The sequence below is a fragment of the Populus euphratica genome, unplaced genomic scaffold (assembly GCF_000495115.2).
Source record: "Populus euphratica unplaced genomic scaffold, PopEup_1.0 scaffold32.1, whole genome shotgun sequence".
NCBI lineage: Eukaryota > Viridiplantae > Streptophyta > Magnoliopsida > Malpighiales > Salicaceae > Populus > Populus euphratica.
Window position 1 is genome coordinate 246,601 of NW_011499861.1, and position 21,236 is coordinate 267,836.

General features: G+C 28.5%; 2 protein-coding genes across 3 annotated transcripts; one reads left to right on the forward strand and one right to left on the reverse strand.

Moving 5' to 3' along the window:
• The first annotated feature begins 6,403 nt into the window (after positions 1 to 6,403).
• LOC105124721 (ras-related protein RABA3-like) lies at positions 6,404 to 8,151 on the forward strand. Of its 2 annotated transcripts, none has more exons than XM_011024828.1 (3): positions 6,404 to 6,892; positions 7,421 to 7,882; positions 7,920 to 8,151. In XM_011024828.1, exons 1-2 carry the CDS (start codon positions 6,642 to 6,644, stop codon positions 7,872 to 7,874), a joined length of 705 nt encoding a protein of 234 aa, XP_011023130.1. In that variant the 5' UTR covers positions 6,404 to 6,641; the 3' UTR covers positions 7,875 to 7,882; positions 7,920 to 8,151. The 2 variants fall into 2 exon arrangements, with proteins under 2 accessions (XP_011023130.1, XP_011023129.1); XM_011024827.1 differs by having other exon boundaries at positions 6,405 to 6,892; positions 7,421 to 7,881; positions 7,923 to 8,151.
• Positions 8,152 to 18,013: 9,862 nt separating this feature from the next.
• Positions 18,014 to 20,126, reverse strand: LOC105124722 (putative cell division cycle ATPase). The gene has a single exon (XM_011024829.1). It carries the CDS (start codon positions 19,849 to 19,851, stop codon positions 18,385 to 18,387), a length of 1,467 nt encoding a protein of 488 aa, XP_011023131.1. The 5' UTR covers positions 19,852 to 20,126; the 3' UTR covers positions 18,014 to 18,384.
• Between the last annotated feature and the right edge of the window lie 1,110 nt (positions 20,127 to 21,236).

A 21,236-nucleotide genomic window follows, 5' to 3' on the forward strand; every position in this document is an offset into this window, starting at 1 on the left:
AAAAATATTTTTAAAATACAAAAACAAACAAGGTAAGTCTAAAATATAAATGTTACATTTAATACAAGCAAAAAAAATTAGGATAATTTATTTTATTATTTTTAATTTAACTTAAATGAGGATATTGTTTTCTATTTTGAAAACTTTATATTTGATAAACATGTCTTCTTAATTCTTCTTGAATCTTCTAAATAAATAATAAAATTAAGCATGAAAATAAAAATACTATTTATAGATAGGAAACCCAACTTAAACATTTTTATTTTTGGTAATTCTATTTCTTTCTTCTTCTTGTTTATAAATGCTCTTTAGGTTTTCTAATTTTTAATTTTTACTAGCTTGACATTGTCAATGCTTTTTTCTTTTATTTTCTTTTCAAGAATTAGGGTATTTTTGAATTAGTTTCTGTATATTGTGATAAGCTCTCAATATTTGATAAGTTCTCATTCACCGTTTCTTATACAAATCATTCATAATTGGACTGATGCATTCAAGAAAAGTTACTCTGTGTTCTTACATGCTTCTCTTAATTACTGTTGTGACCAAGCGTGTTGGACGGGAGATGCGAATGATAATAGTCCCAGGTTCTTGCCGGGATAAATGTATTATCATCGTCACTTTATTTCCAAATTAAGGATTATTCTAATGATTAAGAAAGTGTGTTTATTTTATTTTTTAAATTCGAATCCTGAAACTAGTATTTAATAAAAAAAATTTCCAGACACAACAAAATAAAACTATGCATTTTTTATATTTTTTTAAAAAAACTAGTCTGAAATTAATATTCATATTGGCTAGATATTAATAATAATAATCAAAACAATTATTTAGATGGTGACCAAGTGGTAAGAACTTGGAATCAAAAGGTTTGTTTCCTCTGTGGTGAGTCGAGTCCTTGGTTGCTCATATAATGAATACTGGAGGTTTACATAATTATTAATTTCAGGACCCATAAGATTAATCGTGATTCGCACAAACTAATCCGAACATCCATATTAATTTAAAAAAAAATAATGATCAAAGCTCATCTATCAACATCGGTGATGCTTGTAGCACTGAGTTTTGAATTTTTTTTTATTTTGAAATTTTTTTATATTTTAAAATTATTTTAACATTTTAATATTAAAAATAAATGGTAAAAAATAAAATAATATTATTTTAAAATAAAAAAACACTTTAAATAAAAATATCCACGTGAAGAAGCCCTCGGTACGGACGCTTTCCTTGCTGCAAACTGCGTGGCTCACGGTATTAACAGCACGTCACAAGTTGAGGCCCTTCTATCGATAAATATCCTGGCATTCTATTATAGTGGAGCTATGGGGATTTGTGTACCATAAGTCTTTATTGCCAGGTGTCCACGAACAAAGCTATCTCGTGAAATCACTGTCGTTTTCTCCGGAATCATCTTTCTAATCAACCTTTGTTTTACGCGTTCGATTTTTTAAAGAAGTTCCAACGAAGCAGACGCGGGCAATTATTATTATTATACAATACACTAAAAAACGCGTGGTTTTAACGGTATGTAATCCACTTTAACTTATTTGTACAAGGCTTTTTCTTTTCTTTTATTATTTAAAATTAGATTTATTTTTTTTATTGAATTACTTTATTCTCTTAGGATGGATAATAAATTTAAGGCTAACTTAATTTGCTTGAATTTTTTAATTTATTTTAATTTTAGATTAATTAAAAATTATACTTCATTATTTATTTTGTTTGTTTTCTATTAAGTTATTATAACCTTGTAATTAAGGAATAATACTTAACATGTTAACTTGAGTTAGTTTTGGTTTATTTTTGTGTTTTTTATTGAGATTTTTTTTTAATTTTATCTTTTAATATTAAATCAATTAAGAATTGATAAACATAATCTATTTTGATTTATTTTCTATTAAAATATATTAATTTTGTAATATGATATGCAATTTTTAGCATTTTAACTCTAATTAAATTAAGTTGTTTTTGTTTTATTTTATTTCTAAGAAGTTATCTCCGTCTCATGAACCGGGTTACAAGTCCTTCAGCATTAAATTTTTGTTTTATTGGATTGTTTCTCTTTCATAACCTAGATTGTGAGTTTAGTAGGTTAATTTAGTTGACTTAATTTTATTTTTTTGTAAAATGACTTTTTTTCCTTTCTAATCTCATCATTTATTGTTGTGTTTCATTTGTAATTATGTTTTATAATTTATTTTGGTTTGTTTTTTTTAGTTATTGTGATCTTATGACTCAGAAATAGTGCTTAATGAATTAACTCGAATTAACTTAACTTATTTGTTTTGTTATTTTTAAAATTATAACTTTTATAAATTTCATTGTTCAACATTGAATATGAGATGGTCGATTAGAAATCGAATTTCATAATTGATTTTAATTTACTTTTTATAAGGTTATTTTAGTCTCATGACTTGAGTCACAAATTTAAAATGTTAAATCAAATCATTTTTTTTTATTTTTTATGAGGTTATTTTCATCTTATAGGTTTAATAAATTGACTTAAGTCATTTTTCATATTTTTTTTTTAATATCATTCTTCAACATTAGTCTGATTAAGCATTAAACTTCGTAATCTATTTTGATTTGCTATTTATGAAGTTATCTTTATCTTATAACTTGGATCGAGGGTTTAATAGATTAACTCAGTTTGCTTTTTTGGGTCCTTTTGTAATTAATTTTTTTCTCAAATTTTATCCTTCAACATTTAGACGATTGAGAATTAAACTCCGTAACTTATTTTGATTTATTTTTTGTAAGGTTATCATAGTCTCACAACCCATGTCATAAATTTAGCATATTAACTAAATGTTTTAATATTTTTATTAATGGTTAATGTTACGAATTTTGGTGGGCATCATCGCTCTGATTTTGCCCTGCAGGTTTATTTTGACGAGAAACATGGCGCGCCCAGAAGCCAGGGCATCATGAACCAGTATCAGCAGCGAGCCTCCAACATCTTTTCTGCCACCGGGCCTCAGGAAAATATTTCATGGGTCCATATATTTCATCTTTTCTGCCATAAAGCATACAAAAATCTGGCCCATCCATGGCCGTCAGATCGTGCCTTCAAATCTCCCGTCAGAGATCCCTTGGCCCATTGAAATCTGCTCCAAGTTCCACCAACGCAAGGCGATCTGAAATTGTGCTATAGTTGTTTACGTGCAAAGCCAGGATCAGAGAGCAGTGGTCGTGGCCTTTTCAACTCTTAAATATACTTGTTTATGATTAACTGTTTTACAGCATAATGATGCTGGGTTAGTTAAATTCATCATTAAAAACCAAACGTATAGTTTTTAGCTTCTAGAAGAAACGCTGCGTTTGATTCTCAAAAGGAGGAACATCATGTTCTTTTCTTTTTTGTCTTCCGATGATTCAGTGAGTTGTTCGTTTCACTTTGAAGATGGTTTCGATTTGACATCCCTAACTTCATTCTTGGGGATGTCGCCGCACCCAAGAATTTTGTCGGTGCAAATAAAGCTGGGAGTCCCTTTCTGTTTAAAGCCTGAAGCTGCTGCGATAAAGCAAACTTTATTGGAAGTTTCCTGTGCGTTCATGGCACTGTAAAGTGAAAATATTTTAAGTGTTTTTTAAAAAAATTTAAAATACGCTGCTATAAAAAAAATTTAAAATAAAAAATATTTTAATATATTTTTAAAAAATTACTTTAAAAAACAAACATAAACCAATCATAAATGAGAGGGCTATGGTAATGAAAGATTTTTTTATTAAATTTTAAAATATTTTTAATTTTAAAATAAATTAAAATAATATTTTTTTAAATAATAATAATCATTAAATTCAAGTAATATGAATTACTCCAATCCATATATGCTGAATAATAACAATTAGACTTTTATATCCAATAAAAAAAGTAATAATAATTATAATAATAAAATAATAAGAAGAAAAATAAGAGTAATAACAGCATCAACAAAAACAATCATAAGAAAAAATTTTATTTGTTTAAATCTGTCTGAAATCAATTCCTAAATCCATTAAAAAAAAATAGGTAATATAATAACCATCACTCTTTTGAGTTTGGAGAATGATACCAAAAAAGAAAAGGAATTTATTTTGCTTGTTTGATTCATGCACGATTTGCCAAGAAAGATAAAGGGTGACAGAAGTGAAGAAACGGGGCTAGAGGTGCATTTCAGCCTTTTCACATAGAGAAAAGTGCTGGGAAGAATACAAATTATGCCATGGAGGCTAGGCAAAGAGATTAAACGTGAAGAAGAAGCCCAGGGTGAGAGACTGTTGAGTTTTATCTATTTTAATATTATAAAACCGAAACCAAATAAATTAGAAGTTTTTTAAAATATTTTAACTGATTTAATTAATTTTTTTATGGTTTAGTTGTTTTTGTTATTTTTATTTTTAGTTTTTTTTACCTATCCCTCCTGTGACGTATTAAATTACAGCATCGAAAGGTGGTCTGAAGTCCATCTCGCAATGCCGATATGCATGCATTTTTTAGAGCACTTGAAATTAAAATAAACAAAAGCTGAAGCTCAATCCCGAGATTCTTCCGGGAAACTAGAGGAAGCTGCCTGGACAGCGAGGAAACTAGAGTCACAAATCCCAGCTCACAATCCCATTAATAATGCCACAGTCAACACTAGCTGATTAATTTTCTTTATCATACTACGTGAATTAATAATGCACAGTACCTATTATTGATTAACGAACACTAAGCTGTGTCGCCAAAATACTGCAGTATATTTACTGTTTATTCTCAAATATCTCACCGAGGATTGATTTTTGTTTTTTTCAATTTGTATTTGATTTTTTTCTTCGCAGTTAAGGTTTTTTAGCTTAAACTTGCACCAAATTGTATTTTTTTAGATAAAAGGGTTTAGTGAGAAGTTAAGACAATGAAAGTGAAAATAGTTGATAATATAAGTGGTGGTTTCATATCTTTTTTTTTATATATATATATATAGGCAATAAATACTTTTAGTTTTTTTAAATAGAATTTTAATACTAAACTTCATTAGTTTTATCTCTTAGTTATTTTTTACAGGAGAAGAGAGAGAAAAGTGTTAAATTTTGATTTAAAGAGGAAAAAACATTATTTACACCTATTTCAACCATCAACATAATAGAAATTAGTATCAATGAATTTCATCTAGTAAAGAAAGTCTTATAATGGTTTTTTTAGGACTTTGAAATTGTCTAAAAAAATAAATCCAAGTCAAGGATGAGAAAATTTATTCCATTTGATTTTATAATTTGAGTTGTTTCTTGAGTTTATTAGGTTACTAAATTGGTTTTTATATATTTTAGAATGAAATTTTATCTCTATAAAGGTTGAAAAATAGGTTTGTTGAGTTTAAAATCTATAATTATGATTTCCTAGACATCATAGTGGCCGCTGAAATTTAAACATTAAAAAAAAATAAAAATAAATGATAAGTTGTCTAATCCTTAAACGAGGAAAAAAAAGTCTAAGCACAAGGGCTTGGGTTTGAAAGCCCACATGGGCATTGTTTCTCCCAAAGACATGTGATTAAGGATCTTTTTTTTTTTCTTCTTGATTTTAGATATAAATATATGAAAACAAAAGTTAATTTTATTAATTTCACGATCTAAATGGTAAATTTGATAAATTAAACTATAATATTTAATTTATTATTTTTTAGTGCATTTTTCATTTTTATTTTAAAAAAAATACAAGTTTAACTTTTTTCATTGGTGATCTATTTTTATATTTAACTTAAAATTAAAAAAATATAGTTTCACCTTTTATTATAAACTATTTGTTTTTGTTATTTTAATCTCACACGGATGCCATGGTTTTTTTTTTAAAAAAATATTTCATTAAAAAATTCAAACACACTTTTTTTTTATCTAAATCTATTAAATAAAAAATAATTTATAAAACAATAAATTTATCAAATCGGATAGCATGCATGACTTGCATCGAAAGTTTGATTCGTTGGCTCAAATTTACTTGGTTTTTTAATAATTTTTTTAATTTTATTTTTTTATATTGAATTAATTTAAAATTTAAGTTTTTAGCTTGTTTTTTTCAAAATTATTCACACAATCTTCTCTTGTCAGTCTAAAATTACCTAAATTAATCTAATATTTTTTTTTAATATTAAATAAAAATAACATCTAATATCCAACTAATTCTAAAAATTTAATTTTGAGATAATACACCAATACAACTAATTTAAAACATTATACAACTAATTTAAAACATTATAAGAGGGTTATGGTAGTGTTTAAGAACAAGGTATAAAAAATTTGATTTTTTAATTTAAAATTATTTTTTTAATATTTTCAAATTGTTTTAATATACTAACATTAAAAATATTTTTTAAAAAATAAAATAAATATTTTAATATATTTCAGGGAAAATATTTGCTACTACAGCTACAAACAGCCACAGTCTGGACCATGTTTCACCACTCCTTTTTCGCTGTTTAGTGAAGGATTTCGAACCTTTAGAAACACAGTCTTGTCTTGTCCTGTCCGTCCAGTTCTCGTCCTTCACTTACCACCAGGACTAGAGTCCCAAGACCAATCACAAAGTTTCAAAAGAGTCCCTACGATATTTGGCATACAGCTGAGAAACCAAATCAGAATAAAGTACCGTTTATTTTTGCCCCAACTGTGTTTTAGTAGTGGTAAAAATGAACGAAGAGATGGATACTGATAGTGATCAGAACCATCAAGGGACTGTAGAGAGAATAGATTATGTGTTCAAGGTGGTGGTGATCGGTGACTCTGCAGTAGGCAAGACTCAGATTCTTTCCAGGTTTACCAAGAATGAGTTCTGCTTTGATTCAAAGTCTACCATTGGTGTTGAGTTCCAGACTAGGACCGTCACCATTAAAGGCAAGGTCATCAAGGCTCAGATCTGGGATACTGCTGGCCAAGAAAGGTTGGGGCCTCCTATCTCTCTGTTTTTTCTTTTCTTTTCTTTTCTTTCTCTTCATATGCACATCAAACATGTATCTTTTTCCTTCACCCTTCTTGGTCGCCTGATATATACATCTAATTGTTTCAAGACTGCAACATATGGCTCATGATAAAATAAAAAAGAAAAAAGGAGAGAGACTATAAAGTATAGCTACTTGCGCCCGCTTAGCAGAAGATAATAATTCTTCTTCTAATTGATGTTTATAATTTGTTTCGTTGTGACAAACGAAGAGATTATCTTCCTTTTGTTTTTGTTTTTTGAGAAATCTTCCCCTTATTTTATAATTTTTTTGATGGAATGTTCGTATTAGAATTATCAAAAAGAGTGCAATAATTGTGGAAATGTGTGCCGTGAAGGCACAGTTGGGCCCCTTGCATATTGGCCCGTGAATAGCAATGAAATACTGATGCTGCTATTAAAACATATTCCGAACCTGCAATCAAATTCTGATATATAAAGTTCAATTTATTGAAAAACAAAAATCTGCAGGTACCGAGCAGTGACGAGTGCATATTATAGAGGGGCATTGGGGGCCATGTTACTCTACGACATCACCAAGAGACCGACATTTGATCATGTGGCTAGGTGGGTCGAGGAGCTCCGAGCCCATGCAGACAACTCAATTGTGATCATGCTTATCGGGAACAAGGTTGATCTCGTGGACCTCAGGGCAGTTCCAGCAGAAGACGCGGTGGAATTTGCAGAGGATCAGGGCTTATTTTTTTCTGAGACATCAGCCTTCAGTGGTGATAATGTGGACAGTGCATTTTTCAGGTTGCTTGAAGAAATTTATGATACGGTTTGTAAGAAGGCATTGAAATGTGGCAATGGAAATTCTAATGTTACTGATGCCATCACGCTTAAAGGTTCTAAGATTGATGGTATATCAGGGACTGATTTGGAGATAAGCGAGATGAAGAAATCATCTGCTTGCTCGTGTTGATTTGATCAAGCGAGATGAAGAAATCATCTGCTTGCTCTTGTTGATTTGATCTTCTAGTGAATTTTGTGCTATATGACTTTGCTCCTCCATGCTCTTACATGATTCTGTGGTTGTCTCTGGAAAGTGGTGATCGGTACCATGGTAAGGGTGGCAAGTTTTCCCTTTTACTTAGCTTGCCATGATTTGAACAGTACTGTACTTGTCTTGCATAACCATTGCGTTTTACTTTATGTTTTTTGTATTGATTTGGATGGATGGTATTTCTTTTCCTTCATTAGTTAGAATTCTGGATTAGCTGGAAAAAAAAGAAGAAACGTAGCTGAAGTTGAAGGGTGATGCACTGCCAGCACACACAATTCGCTGTACATTATAATTTTTCCTTTTCTTAAAAAAACAATATATCATGATGTTGAGGATATTTTTATCTTTTTACACAATCAATTAGTCATTAAGGATTTGATTGGGGTGTAATTATTTTTTTAATATTTTTTAGTATAATAAAATAATTTAATTACTTTTTAGATGAGATTTTTTAAAACTCACTGAAAAAGGGTGTGTTTTGTCTTTTCATTTGTAAAAATACGTTACATGACATATCAACCATTTATATATAAAAAGATAAATCAAATCATGCATCTAGGGCCCTTTTAGCCTTCTTACACTTTTTTTTGTTGTTGTTAAATCCATAACCATTTAGGGTATTTTTATCTTTTTAAGGTCAAATAATTAATTTTTTTTATTAAAAATTGTTGGTGTATAGAAGATATCTATATATATTTTGAGTAGGGCATGTTCCATTTCCTAGTAAGATAAAATATCATTTCATATTTTGATGCGCCATCACATTCTCTTTCTAAGGGTGGGATGTGTGTCGGCAAATTATTATATGCTATTATATATGTGTGTCGGCAAATTATTATATGCTATCATATTTTTTTTAATGATGAGATATGTGTTAGTAAAGATGAGGTGGTTTATAATTGATAGGTTTTTCTTTTTCATTCTCTGAAAATTACAAGTTAGATTTTTTTTAATTAATTGTTATTATTTTGATTTTTAATTTTAATTTTTAGTTTTTTTATAAAAATTTTATTTCTTTTCAATTTTATTATTTGATTCTAATTTATCATATAGTATTTTATGTAATTTTTTTCAATTTCATCTTTTAATATTTGATTTGTTGAGGATTATGTTTTTTAGTTTCTTTATATATGATATTTTTGATTTTATAACCTGAGTTACATATTTAAAAAATTAACAAGGATTGATTTTTTTTCTTTTCTGATTTTATCTTTTAACATTAATTTTTTTATAAAAAAATTAATTTTGTGTTCTAATTTATCATATAGTATTTTATGTAATTTTTTTCGATTTTATCTTTTAATATTTGATTTGTTGAGGATTATTTTTTTTTTGGTTTCTTCATATATGATATTTTTGATTTTATAACCTGAGTTACATGTTTAAAAAATTAACAAAGATTGATTTTTTTTTGGTTTATTTTTTTCTGATTTTATCTTTTAATATTAATTTTTTTATAAAAAAATTAATTTTGTGATTTTTTTCAATTGTTTTTATGCCAAGTTATCCAGCTTTCTAATATAGAATATAGGTTTGATGGGTTAACTTAAATTAATTCTGTAAATATTATTTAAATTACATGTTTGTCATGCTGGAAAGTGTAATTTCTTCATATTAAAGTGACAAATAGGTTATAAATTAAGACCTGAGCCATGGTTGAATCGAGAGTTCTCCGTTAGTTTAAACGGATTTCATTTTGCCATGCTAATGAAAAAAGAAAAAAAGAAATGCAGTTCATTGTTAAACGGATTTTAATGGATAGGTACTTTGATGTGAAATCGGAGATTTTGAAAAAAAATTATCAATATTTTAATTCTTGAGATTTAGTATGTTTAAATTTAGTCCGTGTATCGTATTATAACCCTCTTTAATTTTTTTAATTTAACAATTAAATATAACTTTTTTTTTATTACCATTATATTTATTTGCCTGGTTTCTGTTTATCACCATAAAATTTTATTTCACATTATTTTTCCTCTCTACTTCATTTTTAAAGCCCTAAAACTTCCTCCCTTTATAAATGCTGATATAGATTAAAAAACAATTCAGTTTCTACAAAATAAATATAATGGTAAATTGGTAATATAAAAAGTTCTCATATCAAAATGGACCAGGCCGAAAAGAATTGGCCCCTTTATATATATATATATATATAGTCCATTACAACCCTGTCTTTTCAACCCATTATGGTCTGTTGTGTGTGGTTATATTGTGGTATATAATAGTTTTTAAAAGTATTTTTTAATTTAAAATATATTAATATAATATTTTTTAAGATATTTTTATTTTTTATATTAATATATTAAAAATATTGAAAAATATTAAAAAATAATAACTTAATATCTTTTCAAGTGAAATGCACTTTTTAAAACATACTAAAAATAGAAGTTTCTGCATTTATAAATTTTTTAATATTGTATATATGAAGCAATTAGTGATATACTTTAGCAATGAGATAGATCTGCCCATTTATGCTAAGTTAGGTTGCTAGGTTTGTGAAGTCTGCATCAATGACCTAAAATGTCTCTTAAGAGAAAGAAACCCCCGAGCAACCGAGCTTGCAAATTACAGCAGACTACTAGGGTGGAAATACCCGCCATTAAACCTAATTTTTTTTCCCTTTAAAAAATTAAATCAAATTCTGTCCTCTGTGTTTCCTAATGGCAATGAGAATATATAGAAGTTTGTTTCCCTTATTCAAATCTCAACAGTTAACTACTGGTCTGAAAAGCGCTGTTAGAATTTGAAATTAATTTTTAATGTAGAAGAGAAATATGTCAATGCTATAAATACAAAGGTGAACAAAAAAATTTAAAAGATAAAAGAGAGGGTATTAATTTAAATTTAAATCAAAAAATTAATACAAAGTAAAAAGAAAATATTAAGAAGGGAGGGTATTAACTTTTTTTTTAATAAAAAAATCAAAATAAAAAATAGATCTTGATGAGCTAGTCTCACACACCCAATTTTAAAAAACAAGAGTCAAACTAGCTTCTTCTTTTTTTGTTTTAGTGGGTGACAAGTCATTTGTAGTGACAAATGATTTATTATTATTATTATTATTTCAACTAAAATGACTTAAAAATTTGGGTCTAATTTCTTGGATAAGGAAAAACCAAATTTTATCTTAAAAAACCTCTGAACACAATATAAACCTAAAAAATTAACTTACTAACCCTAGAATAGGCCCAAAATCATTCTCAAAAACAGAATTTAATCAAATAAAAAATCAACAAATCCCAATCTACATTTTCTCACCATGTTTAAAGGGAAACCACTACCTCCTTTGAACTCCTCTCGAGAAGAGAAGCTCATAGCACAAATATCATCATTTTTTGTGTTTAAAATAGAGGCAACCAATTACCTTTTCTCACTTTTTTTTTCAGCAAGTTTCTCTCTTAACTCTCAATTTCAAAGACTAAAAAACAAATAAAATGAATTATTAAATCAAAATTTTAAAAACTAAGATTGATCACACGTTGTCTTTGTGTTTACATCATGACTTTCTTTCTTTTATTTTTATTTTTATCATGATTTAAAATTTTTATCTTATAAAATTAGATTGGAAAAAAGATTAAATAAAAAAAGTCACATGGCAAAATTAAAAAAAAAAAAAACTGGAGAGCAACATTGTGAATCCCACCTCGATTCTTTTAAGGTTGGTGTTACAATCACAACAAATGAACTAAAAAACTTCCATAACTCAAGAGCCACAGAGTTCTCTTCGGAAGACCACAACATAGTATTATTGCCTCTTCTCTGGGTGCTTCCTCATGCTTCGGCAATAATGGCTATGTTAGCTTTCGTATTATGTGCACGTGCTTTGCCGCATTCTGGACAAAATTATATAATTCGCACATCTCGAGCGTCCATGCGTTCCTGTTTTGCGTGTTCGAGGCTCTGCACGCCTCTTCTAATTCGTTGTTAATGTTATGCTTCCGCGTGGATCGAAGAGAGACGAACGCTGCATGCGTTTCGTGTGGTCTCTAATCACATCGCTAATAATCATCACTTGAATCATGAAGAGGTTAGTTACTCGCAAGTCACAGGAGATCTTGCTTAATTAGGGATTAACTGGGTTAGGTAATCAGATCCGCCAAATCAGACGCGCGCGTGCGCGTGGACATACATACATGAATCTTGTTTGTTCTAAGAATAGTGCTGATGGATTTAGCATCTACTCCCTCGTACTTAATTTGTTTTTGTGTTTTTAACTGTTTTATATTTATTTTTTTAGTTTTTTATGATTTTTTTATGATAATATTAAATATAAAAAAATTATTTTAATATATTTTTAAATAAAAAATATCATACATCAAAATACTAAACACATGTTAAATGTCTTGCTTTTAAAATTTTCATTATAAAGATTAAAGTATAATTATTACATTATTCATATTTTATTATTATCATTATTTAAAATCCACCCAAAATAAACATTTAACTGGTAAAACTGAAATAAAACTTTCAGAACAAACACCTTTATCAAATTTTTCTATTCCTAAAAATATAAGTAAAAATAATTATGATAGTATTGATAGGATTGAGAAAGTAACAAACAAGCAATGAGCTTGCAGCTCAACTAATATCATATCCTACATCCTTTAAAAAATCACTATAGATTATTAGTTTGTATTTTGCTATGGATTGGATTATTTTTCTTTAGGTTTAAAAAAATGTTTAAGTATTGTTAATGTATTTTTAAATAAAAAACTTAAAATATCGGACAATGTCTTTTTTAAGTATTGATATAACAACATATTAAATGATATATTTAAAAAACAATTAGACTATAATACCTTAGATTGACTTGAGTTGACTTGTAAAATATGCAACCTATATCATGAGATTATAATAACCTTATAAAAAGCAATTTAAAATAAGTTACGATGGCCAATTTCTAATCTACACAATGTTGATAGACTAAATAAAAAACTATTAAGTTAAAAAAGGGATAAAAAACTACACAAGTCAACACAAGTTAACTTGTCAAACCTGCAACTCGGGTCATAAGATTGATATAACTCTATAGAAAATAAATAAATAAAATACAAAACATAATTTTCAAATAACTTAATGTTGAAGAAGAAAGAAAAAAATTAATTTAAAAAAAGGACAAAAACAACCAAAGTCAACTTAGGCTAGATTATTAAATACATGACATAAATCATGAAACCAAAATAATTTTATATAAAGTGAATAAAAAAATCATAAAGGTCCATTTCTAATAGATCAAATATTGAATGTTGAAATTGAAAAGAAAAAAATAAATAAATGAGATCAAGATAACTCCACATAAAGCAAATAAAAAAAATATTATGAATCTCAATTCCCAAATAATCTACTATGGAATGATGAAAAAAATCAAGTTTTTATAGGGTGAAATTAATAAAAAAATAATTAAAAAAAATAAAAAATAAAACTGGGTCAATTTGGGTCAACTTGGTAAAGTTACGAGATCATGATAACCCATATAAAGTAAATAAAAAAAATCATGAAGTCCAATTAAAAAAAGACACAAAAAACAAAGTCAACTCGAGTGTATCTATCAAACATTCGACCCGGGTTGTGAGATTAAGATAAAAACTATAAAAAAAAATCACAAAACCTAATTTCCAATCAATCCAATATTAAATGATAAAATTGAAAAGAAAATCAATTATAAAAAGTGACCTAAAAAAATAATATGATCTAACCCGAGCTAACTTGTTTAACTTGTGACATAAATTATAAGATTGGAATATATTTATTGAAAGTAAATAAAAAAAATTACAAAGCTTCATTTTCAATAAATTAATATTAAAGGTTAAAATAAAATAAAAACTAAATCCATGAAACATATATATAACCCAACATAAGAAAAATAAAAAAAATATGAAGCATAATTTTCAAAACAAATGATAAAATTAAAAAAAAAATTAAATAAAAAAATAGATTGTTGAAGATTAATATTGAAAAAACAAATTAAAATAAAAAAAATATGAAGCATAATTTTTAAAACAAATGATAAAATTAAAAAAAAAACTAAATAAAAAAATAGATCGTTGAAGATTAATATTGAAAAAACAAAATATTGTTCCAGTAAATAATATTTTATGGGTGTGACTATAGTTATATAACCATACCCTTTAATGTTTTGTTAATATTAATGAACTTATAAGAACTTAGAAACTAAGGTATTGTAATTTAACTTGGAAAAGATATATTTAATTAACTCTTTGAATCCACACACACACGTATATATATATACACACACATGCTTGATTAATTATTTGGGTAAATATAGAGTATTTAACAAGATTTTTGAAATGTAGAAATACATTTGAAATCTTAAATTATTGAATAAAATAAGATTTTGAAATGGTTGTGTCTAGGATAATTAGACAATAATTTTGTATTTGATATCAATAACTTAGTATTGAAAATATAAGGAAAACTTTACTGAATTTTTAATAATACTAATAAAAATAAAATTTTTATCATAATCCTAAATTAAAATATAAGGAAAACTTTACTGAATTTTTAGTAATAATACTAATAAAAATAAATTTTTTATCATAATCCTAAATTGAATTATTATATTCTTATTTGTAAATTTAGATCAAAAGATTGGAGGTTGTTACAAAATTAAACCACAACAAATTATAAAAATTATTTTTTAATAAATTAATTTTTTTTTTTTAAAAAAAATACTATTACATAATAAAAGCATCACCTCTTTTAGCTTTTTATTAATGAAAATCTTATTATCTCAGTAACATATACCAAGCAACCCATTACTTTTAATCTTTATCATAATTAGATTAATGATATTATTAATTAATAAAAAATAATAAAAATATATATATAAATTAAAAATTATTTAATAAAAACTAGAAATTAACTCATACTTAGTTTTTATATTTTAGATCTTGTCTCTAGTATGTTTCTATAAATTCAAATAACCTCAATTTATTTTTATATTTTAAATCATTCTTCAATCTATTTTCTTAAATCCTCACATACAAAATTCAAATCCCACACAATTTACCATGAAAAATAAAATTGGTAAGAGTAAAATTTTATATTGTTAAAATTCAATTTTTTTTATAAATAGGTTAAATTTGAGTTTTTTATGAGAATGTATTTTCATCAATTTGGATGAAAATATCTTTTATAAGGATAAATTGGAAAATAAATTTACACAAATCAAGAGCAATCACAAGACATAGATTCAAGAGGAAGCATAAAACACAAGGATAAATTAAACTAAATCTCTAATGACAAGATAAATCTCACAGACAACAAATGCTCATAAATTGTATGTATTTACATCCATGCCCTTATTGTTCGTGTTAATTTATAGTTACAACGGGAAAGAGAAAAAAGAGAAGAACGGTGCCGTTTTCAAGAGTTTCAAAAGCCCCGAAGGAGCGTAGCCGTATCGGAGGATTCGGCTAAAGCGAGTGAAAGAACTTTAGGCAGGCATCAATCAAGATTCAACATGAATTGTAAGGGGGCCTTAAGCTTACAATTGCTGGTCTCTCTCTCAAGGCTCTGCGACAAAAGGAAGTGAAAGTGAAGTGACTCCAGGAGGAGGATAGATTGGATTGTTCTTTATTTTTATTTTTATTTTTTTATTATTAATTTTACATTGTGGTTTCGCTACCTAAATTAGTCAAAAGGAAATAAATATTGTCGCGATTTGGTTAATAAATTATTTAAATGGAAGTGAGTTTGGCGTGTTATTTGTAGGAACAAAATGTGGAGATATTTGAAGCAAATAGTATAGATTCACCCACTGTGTCGCTTTACCATATAGACTTGGATATGACTTGATTTTTATTAAGATCACATGCCTCCTAATTATTGTTTTTTAAGTATTTTTTATTTATTAATGAATTAATATATATTTTTTATTTTTAAAAATTCTTTTTCATACAAGCATATCAAAACAATTAAAAAATATAAAAAATAATTTTAACTAAAAACATTTAAATTTTAACAAAAAGCATGCCGAATCACCCCACTATTGATTTGCTTGTTGCCTTTGGAATGCAGATTGAGGAGTAATGTGGTTCTTCAACCTTTTAGGCAATTTAGGAGGCAGCCAACAAGGAATCGGTGGTTTTTCTACTTTTAGAGGTGGATGTTTTGCTAGAGATAAGAAAGATGGTGGAAGTGAGATGGTTGTGGTGGCTGGACAGCAGTGATCAACGAAAAAAAGAAGGGAGGAGAGGCGGTGGAGATGGCTCTCGTGGAAGAGGAAGCATGTTTTACTTATTAAATTAAATATAATGACAGTTTATTAAATATATTTTTTTTTTTTACGAGGATGATAAACTTATAAAGTAGAGGATGTAATTGAGGCAAAGTTAGATAAAGTTTTAAAAAATAAACCAGCTAATTTTCTAATTTGTTAATTCCCAGAGCATATCGAGGAACTCCCTAATTATATGGAATCGAATTGAGACGGTAATTAGCAATTTCTTTTGGCCGTAACGTCTGGCGAGGATCATTACCAGCGCAGCTGACTTTTGGAACCCACCATCTGTCGGCAGTGGGACAAGACCAAGGTAGCAAAAGAATGTTAGTTGTTCACAGGGGCTTCGGTCCGTATGACAAAGGCAGCGATAATTATATCGAGCCAGTGAACTTTTCTGTCATCTTCAAAGGACAATCTGGCTTCACTTGGCATACAGCTTCAGAGCCTGACTTTTGATAGACATATTGCCGAATTTTTGGGAACAGATATGTTTGATGATGTGTTTTATTTTTTTTATTTTAAATTAATATTTTTTTAATTATTTTTATACGTTGATATTAAAAATAATTTTTTAAAAATAAATAATTATTATTTTAATATATTTTTAAATAATTTTTTTTTAAAAAATCCATAACTACACTTAAAAAAAAAGAAGGAAATCCGATGAATAACTCCACATTAATGACATTGCAGTACTGCTTATATATATATATATATATATAACCCATGATAGCTGTCCTTCATATATTTTCCTCCGCCGTGGTGGTTGTGTTTATGGTCCTAGATTCAGCGGCAGATGCTGACAGTTCCGATTACTTATTATAAACAGTGTGATTATATATATTCATAAATAATGTATTCTATGATTATAATTTTGAAGAAAGACCATTAAGAGCCAAAAGGGTCTTTCTTTCGTTCTTATTTGCTGCCTTTTAAGTTACACAATGTATATAAAACTGATGAGAAAGTTTTGTTAGAAAAAATAATAAATATTCTTTGTTATTTTTATATTTTCATTTTTCATTTTTTATATTATTATACTTTTATAGTACAAAACCACCTTACAAGTGATTAGTCAAGCACATCATCACCAATTATGAGAGTACGAAAATGGTTGGAGCATCTTTGCTTTTGGCAGAAGAAGTAGATTGGCATTGCACTAGAAATAGAAGAAAAGCCAAGCCCTACTTCCGAAACTTCATACACCATGCCCAGTTATGTGTGCCTCTGCTCAATTTTGCTAAAAGACCAATACAGATTCCTGATTTCACCCTTTAGTTACATCCCATCAACTTTATGGTTTTTTTTTTGGCTACTGATGCCTTCTACATGTTCCAAATCTCCCTCATCAAACAACCAACAATCGCAGGAAAAATTACAGAAGATTGGGGAACACAAAATTCAGATCCATTGTTTTCTTCTGCTTCTGCAGAAAAAAAGGGGAAATGTTTCTTAATCAGTGATGACAAAGCTAATATTCTGTTGTTGTTAGCATGTCAGAACCTTGGTTGTGCGGTTGGAGGCATGACTCTAAACCACCAGACATATATATGTTCCATCTTCTAATTGCAGACACAGTTAAAAGGATCTTTAGCCCACTGACTGAAGCCAGGAGCGCGTGGATTGATTATAAATTTATCTTTTTTAAGCCTTCTGCTCTCTTAACTAGGTGGATGATGATTATGCTACACACTTGGTTACCTAACCATTTGGCCTCCCGAATAGAATATTCAATATTATACTACCACAGCACCTGTTCTTGAATGTTGATTCTCATTTAGGTTGCCTAAATGATTCAGAAAATGGACAGATATACATACATGTATGGTCCTCTAATTAGCATCAAGTACAGATCATCAAGCTAATGCATCATGTACACGTCCAAAATACTACAAAGGGAAGCAGCAGAGAAGATGAAGTTCAACTTCTTCTACGTACTGCTAAACTAAGAGAGAAAATATATGGCGTGAAAAAATATGACAGAATCATATTCTAGTTGGATTGGAACAAAAGCATCCAAACACCAGAATTTTTTTAAAAAAAAAACAGCTGTTCTAAACTATGCTATGTTCCTATCAACATCTGGCTTTTTCGTTGTATAAGTTCTTCATTCCCCTTTCCCGCTTATCAATGTGAAACCTCGAACCACCATGCCCATGAAATTTCCTGTATGTTCCCGAAACATCACAAACCACATGATTGCCCAGCCTTACTGTCTGGCGTCCTATCAAACGACTCTGATTTTTTTCTACTTTTCAATCTCAACAAGCCATACAGTTTTCTAATATCCTTCGTGGCATTTACACCCTCCTTGGAAAAAACCCCCGACTGTTCCCCTGAATCATCAGTTGACTTCCTTGAAGAATTATCAGTCCACTGTCTTCTAATGTTCAAAGACCCCCTTCTATCACCGTCCGTTTGCAAAGCAGCAACGACCGATTTCAAGGCCCGACTAGGCGAATTCCTGTTGGCAATCATAAGCTCCCCAATCTCAGCTGCGCTCAAACTGGCCCCGGTTTGAAAAAACTCCTCTACTTGAGGAAACAATTTATGATCCTTAACACCCAAGTAATTATGAGCCAATGTTTTGAAAGCAGAGAAATCACACAAAGGGAAATGAATATGAACATCAACCCGACCGGGTCTAAGAATAGCCGGATCAGCATGATCTTTACAATTCATCGTATAAACCATGATTCTTTCGTCTGCACAGCAAGAATTTAATGCCCCATCCATGAAGTTCAAAATACCTGACAAGCTGACCCTCGTTGATTTATCCATAAAAAATCGATCAAGGTCTTCAATCAAAATCACTGACTTGCATGTCGTCTGTAACAATAACATTTTCATACCCGAATCATCTAAAACCCTTGAAAGATCAATATCATACACATCGTAGCCAAGAAAATTAGCAATGGCCGCAACAAAGCTGGATTTTCCAGTACCGGATGGGCCGTACAACAAGTAGCTTCGCTTCCAAGCACGCCCCAGCCGATGGTAGTAATGTTTGGCTTTGAGGAACGACTCAAGATCTGATTTCAACTTATTCTTGAGATCAGATTCCATTGCAATTGTATCAAACGTCGACGGATGTTTGAACGGAACGGATCTCCAGTGTCCGCTTTGCCCAGGACTGTCGTTATTTATGTAGAGCTTCACATCTTTCTTCTTTTGCTCGAGCTCGTCTGAAGTTATGTGGATGTGCTGCAGATAAGGACGCAGAATTTTGCGCTTATCGGTTCTTCTGATCTTCAGAACGAAGGTTCTGCAACGATTGGTATCGTTTTTTTCCTGGTTAATCCAAGAAACTCTTGCGCCAAGGAAATAATCATCTATGACCTGGTTCGGGTCGAGATGAAGGACGATGTCGTGGGGTTTTTTGCCGGTGAATAGATTGGTGAAATCAGAGTCTTCGATGGAAGCTATAGAGCTGAGATAAATAGAGACTTTTCGATAAAGATGATTTTTTTGCATGTTCTCATTGAATTCTGGGACTTTGAAGAATTGATAGACATGGAAACAATCTTCTATTGATCTCCACCATTTTTTGGTGATGTAAATTAGCCCAGTTTTGAACAAAAGGACACGAAGCAGAAACAGTAGACTGAGTATTACGAACAAAAGTAAGATTGGGACAAGGAGAATTTTCATGGTTTGCTGCCTGTAAATTGCTAACAATAAATTAAAAGATGGATTTTAAGGGGAGATCTTTTTCCTCTTGCAAGAAGAAGAAGAAGTCATGTTCTAAAAGGAGGAAGAGAGATTGATAGAAAAAGAGTGATAGAGAAATAACCAGTGTAGAAAGATTTGATTTTGATTTGAAGAGGGAAGGGGGAAGAAGAGGGAATTAAATAGGAGAAGGAGAAGACAAGTTTAAAACGGTGGAGGAGGCCTAGTTGAAGACAAGTTTAAAGACGGCTAATAGACTCCGCCAGGTTTGATGAACACGGGATGGACACAGAAACTATTTAAAAAAATAAATAAACTGCGGGATTACAGATATTCACTGCAATAAGATGACTACTGTTTTGCCCTTTAAACATAAAAAAAAAAAAACTGTTTTGCCCTTTAAACATAAAAAAAATAAAATAATGAAATTGATCTCGGTGATCATATGGTATTTTTTTTCCTCGGGAATTTCAGTATTTTCATCTTTAATTTGCATAGTATAAAGATTGCGTTATCTTTATAGGTAAAATTTGTTAAGAGGCTTATTAGGGTAATTTAATCTTTTTATATTTTAAAAATATAATATAAAAATTGTATGCTTTTGTGACAGAAGCGGTATTTTCAAAAATTTCAGAAATAAATATTTACATTTTAAAAACACAATACAAAAATTAAAATTTATCACGTTTACATCAAAGCTTTTTTATGTTTTCAAATTAGTTTTTTAGTTATTAATAAGTTGTCCAGAAAAAATTAATCTTTTCACAAATATAAATATTATTTTGATAATAATTAAATTTTGATAAACTCCTTTTTTTCATTGTGAAAATATAAAGGTGCTCTTTTATTTATTTTTTATTTAATTTAATTTTTAATTTTTATTGTTATTTTTATTAATTTTTTCTTCAATTTCATTACTCATAATTTATTTTTATTTAATTTTTATATTAAATTTGATTTTTATTCTTTTAATTGTTATTTTTTTCTTATTTTTCCTAATTGATTTTTGTTTCATTTGTTATCATTTATTTGAAATTATTTTTATTTAAAATTTAGTTCTCATTCTTTTTATTTATTTTTATAATATTTTTTTTAATTTCATTTCTTAATATTTTATTAATTTTTATTTTTTTAATTTTATCTCTTAATATTTTATTAATTTTTAATTTTATTCTGTTATTTTTTAAGTTTTGCATTTCATGGGGTTGGTCACAGACTTATTACTGGGATTATAAGTTTAAATATTAACATGAGTTGATTTTAGTTTTTTGAGGTTTTTTTTTTTAAATTAACTTTTTTCTTAAATTCTTCCTTCAACCTAGATTTATTGGGAATTGGTTTTGATGCTTTTTGTTTTTTACTTTTTT

Coding starts and splice junctions, on each gene's coding strand:
- LOC105124721 (XM_011024828.1), top strand. CDS start 6,642: ATGAACGAAGAGATGGATACTGATAGTGATCAGAACCATCAAGGGACT. Junction 6,893..7,420: donor GATACTGCTGGCCAAGAAAG/GTTGGGGCCTCC, acceptor AAAAATCTGCAG/GTACCGAGCAGTGACGAGTG.
- LOC105124722 (XM_011024829.1), bottom strand. CDS start 19,851: ATGAAAATTCTCCTTGTCCCAATCTTACTTTTGTTCGTAATACTCAGT.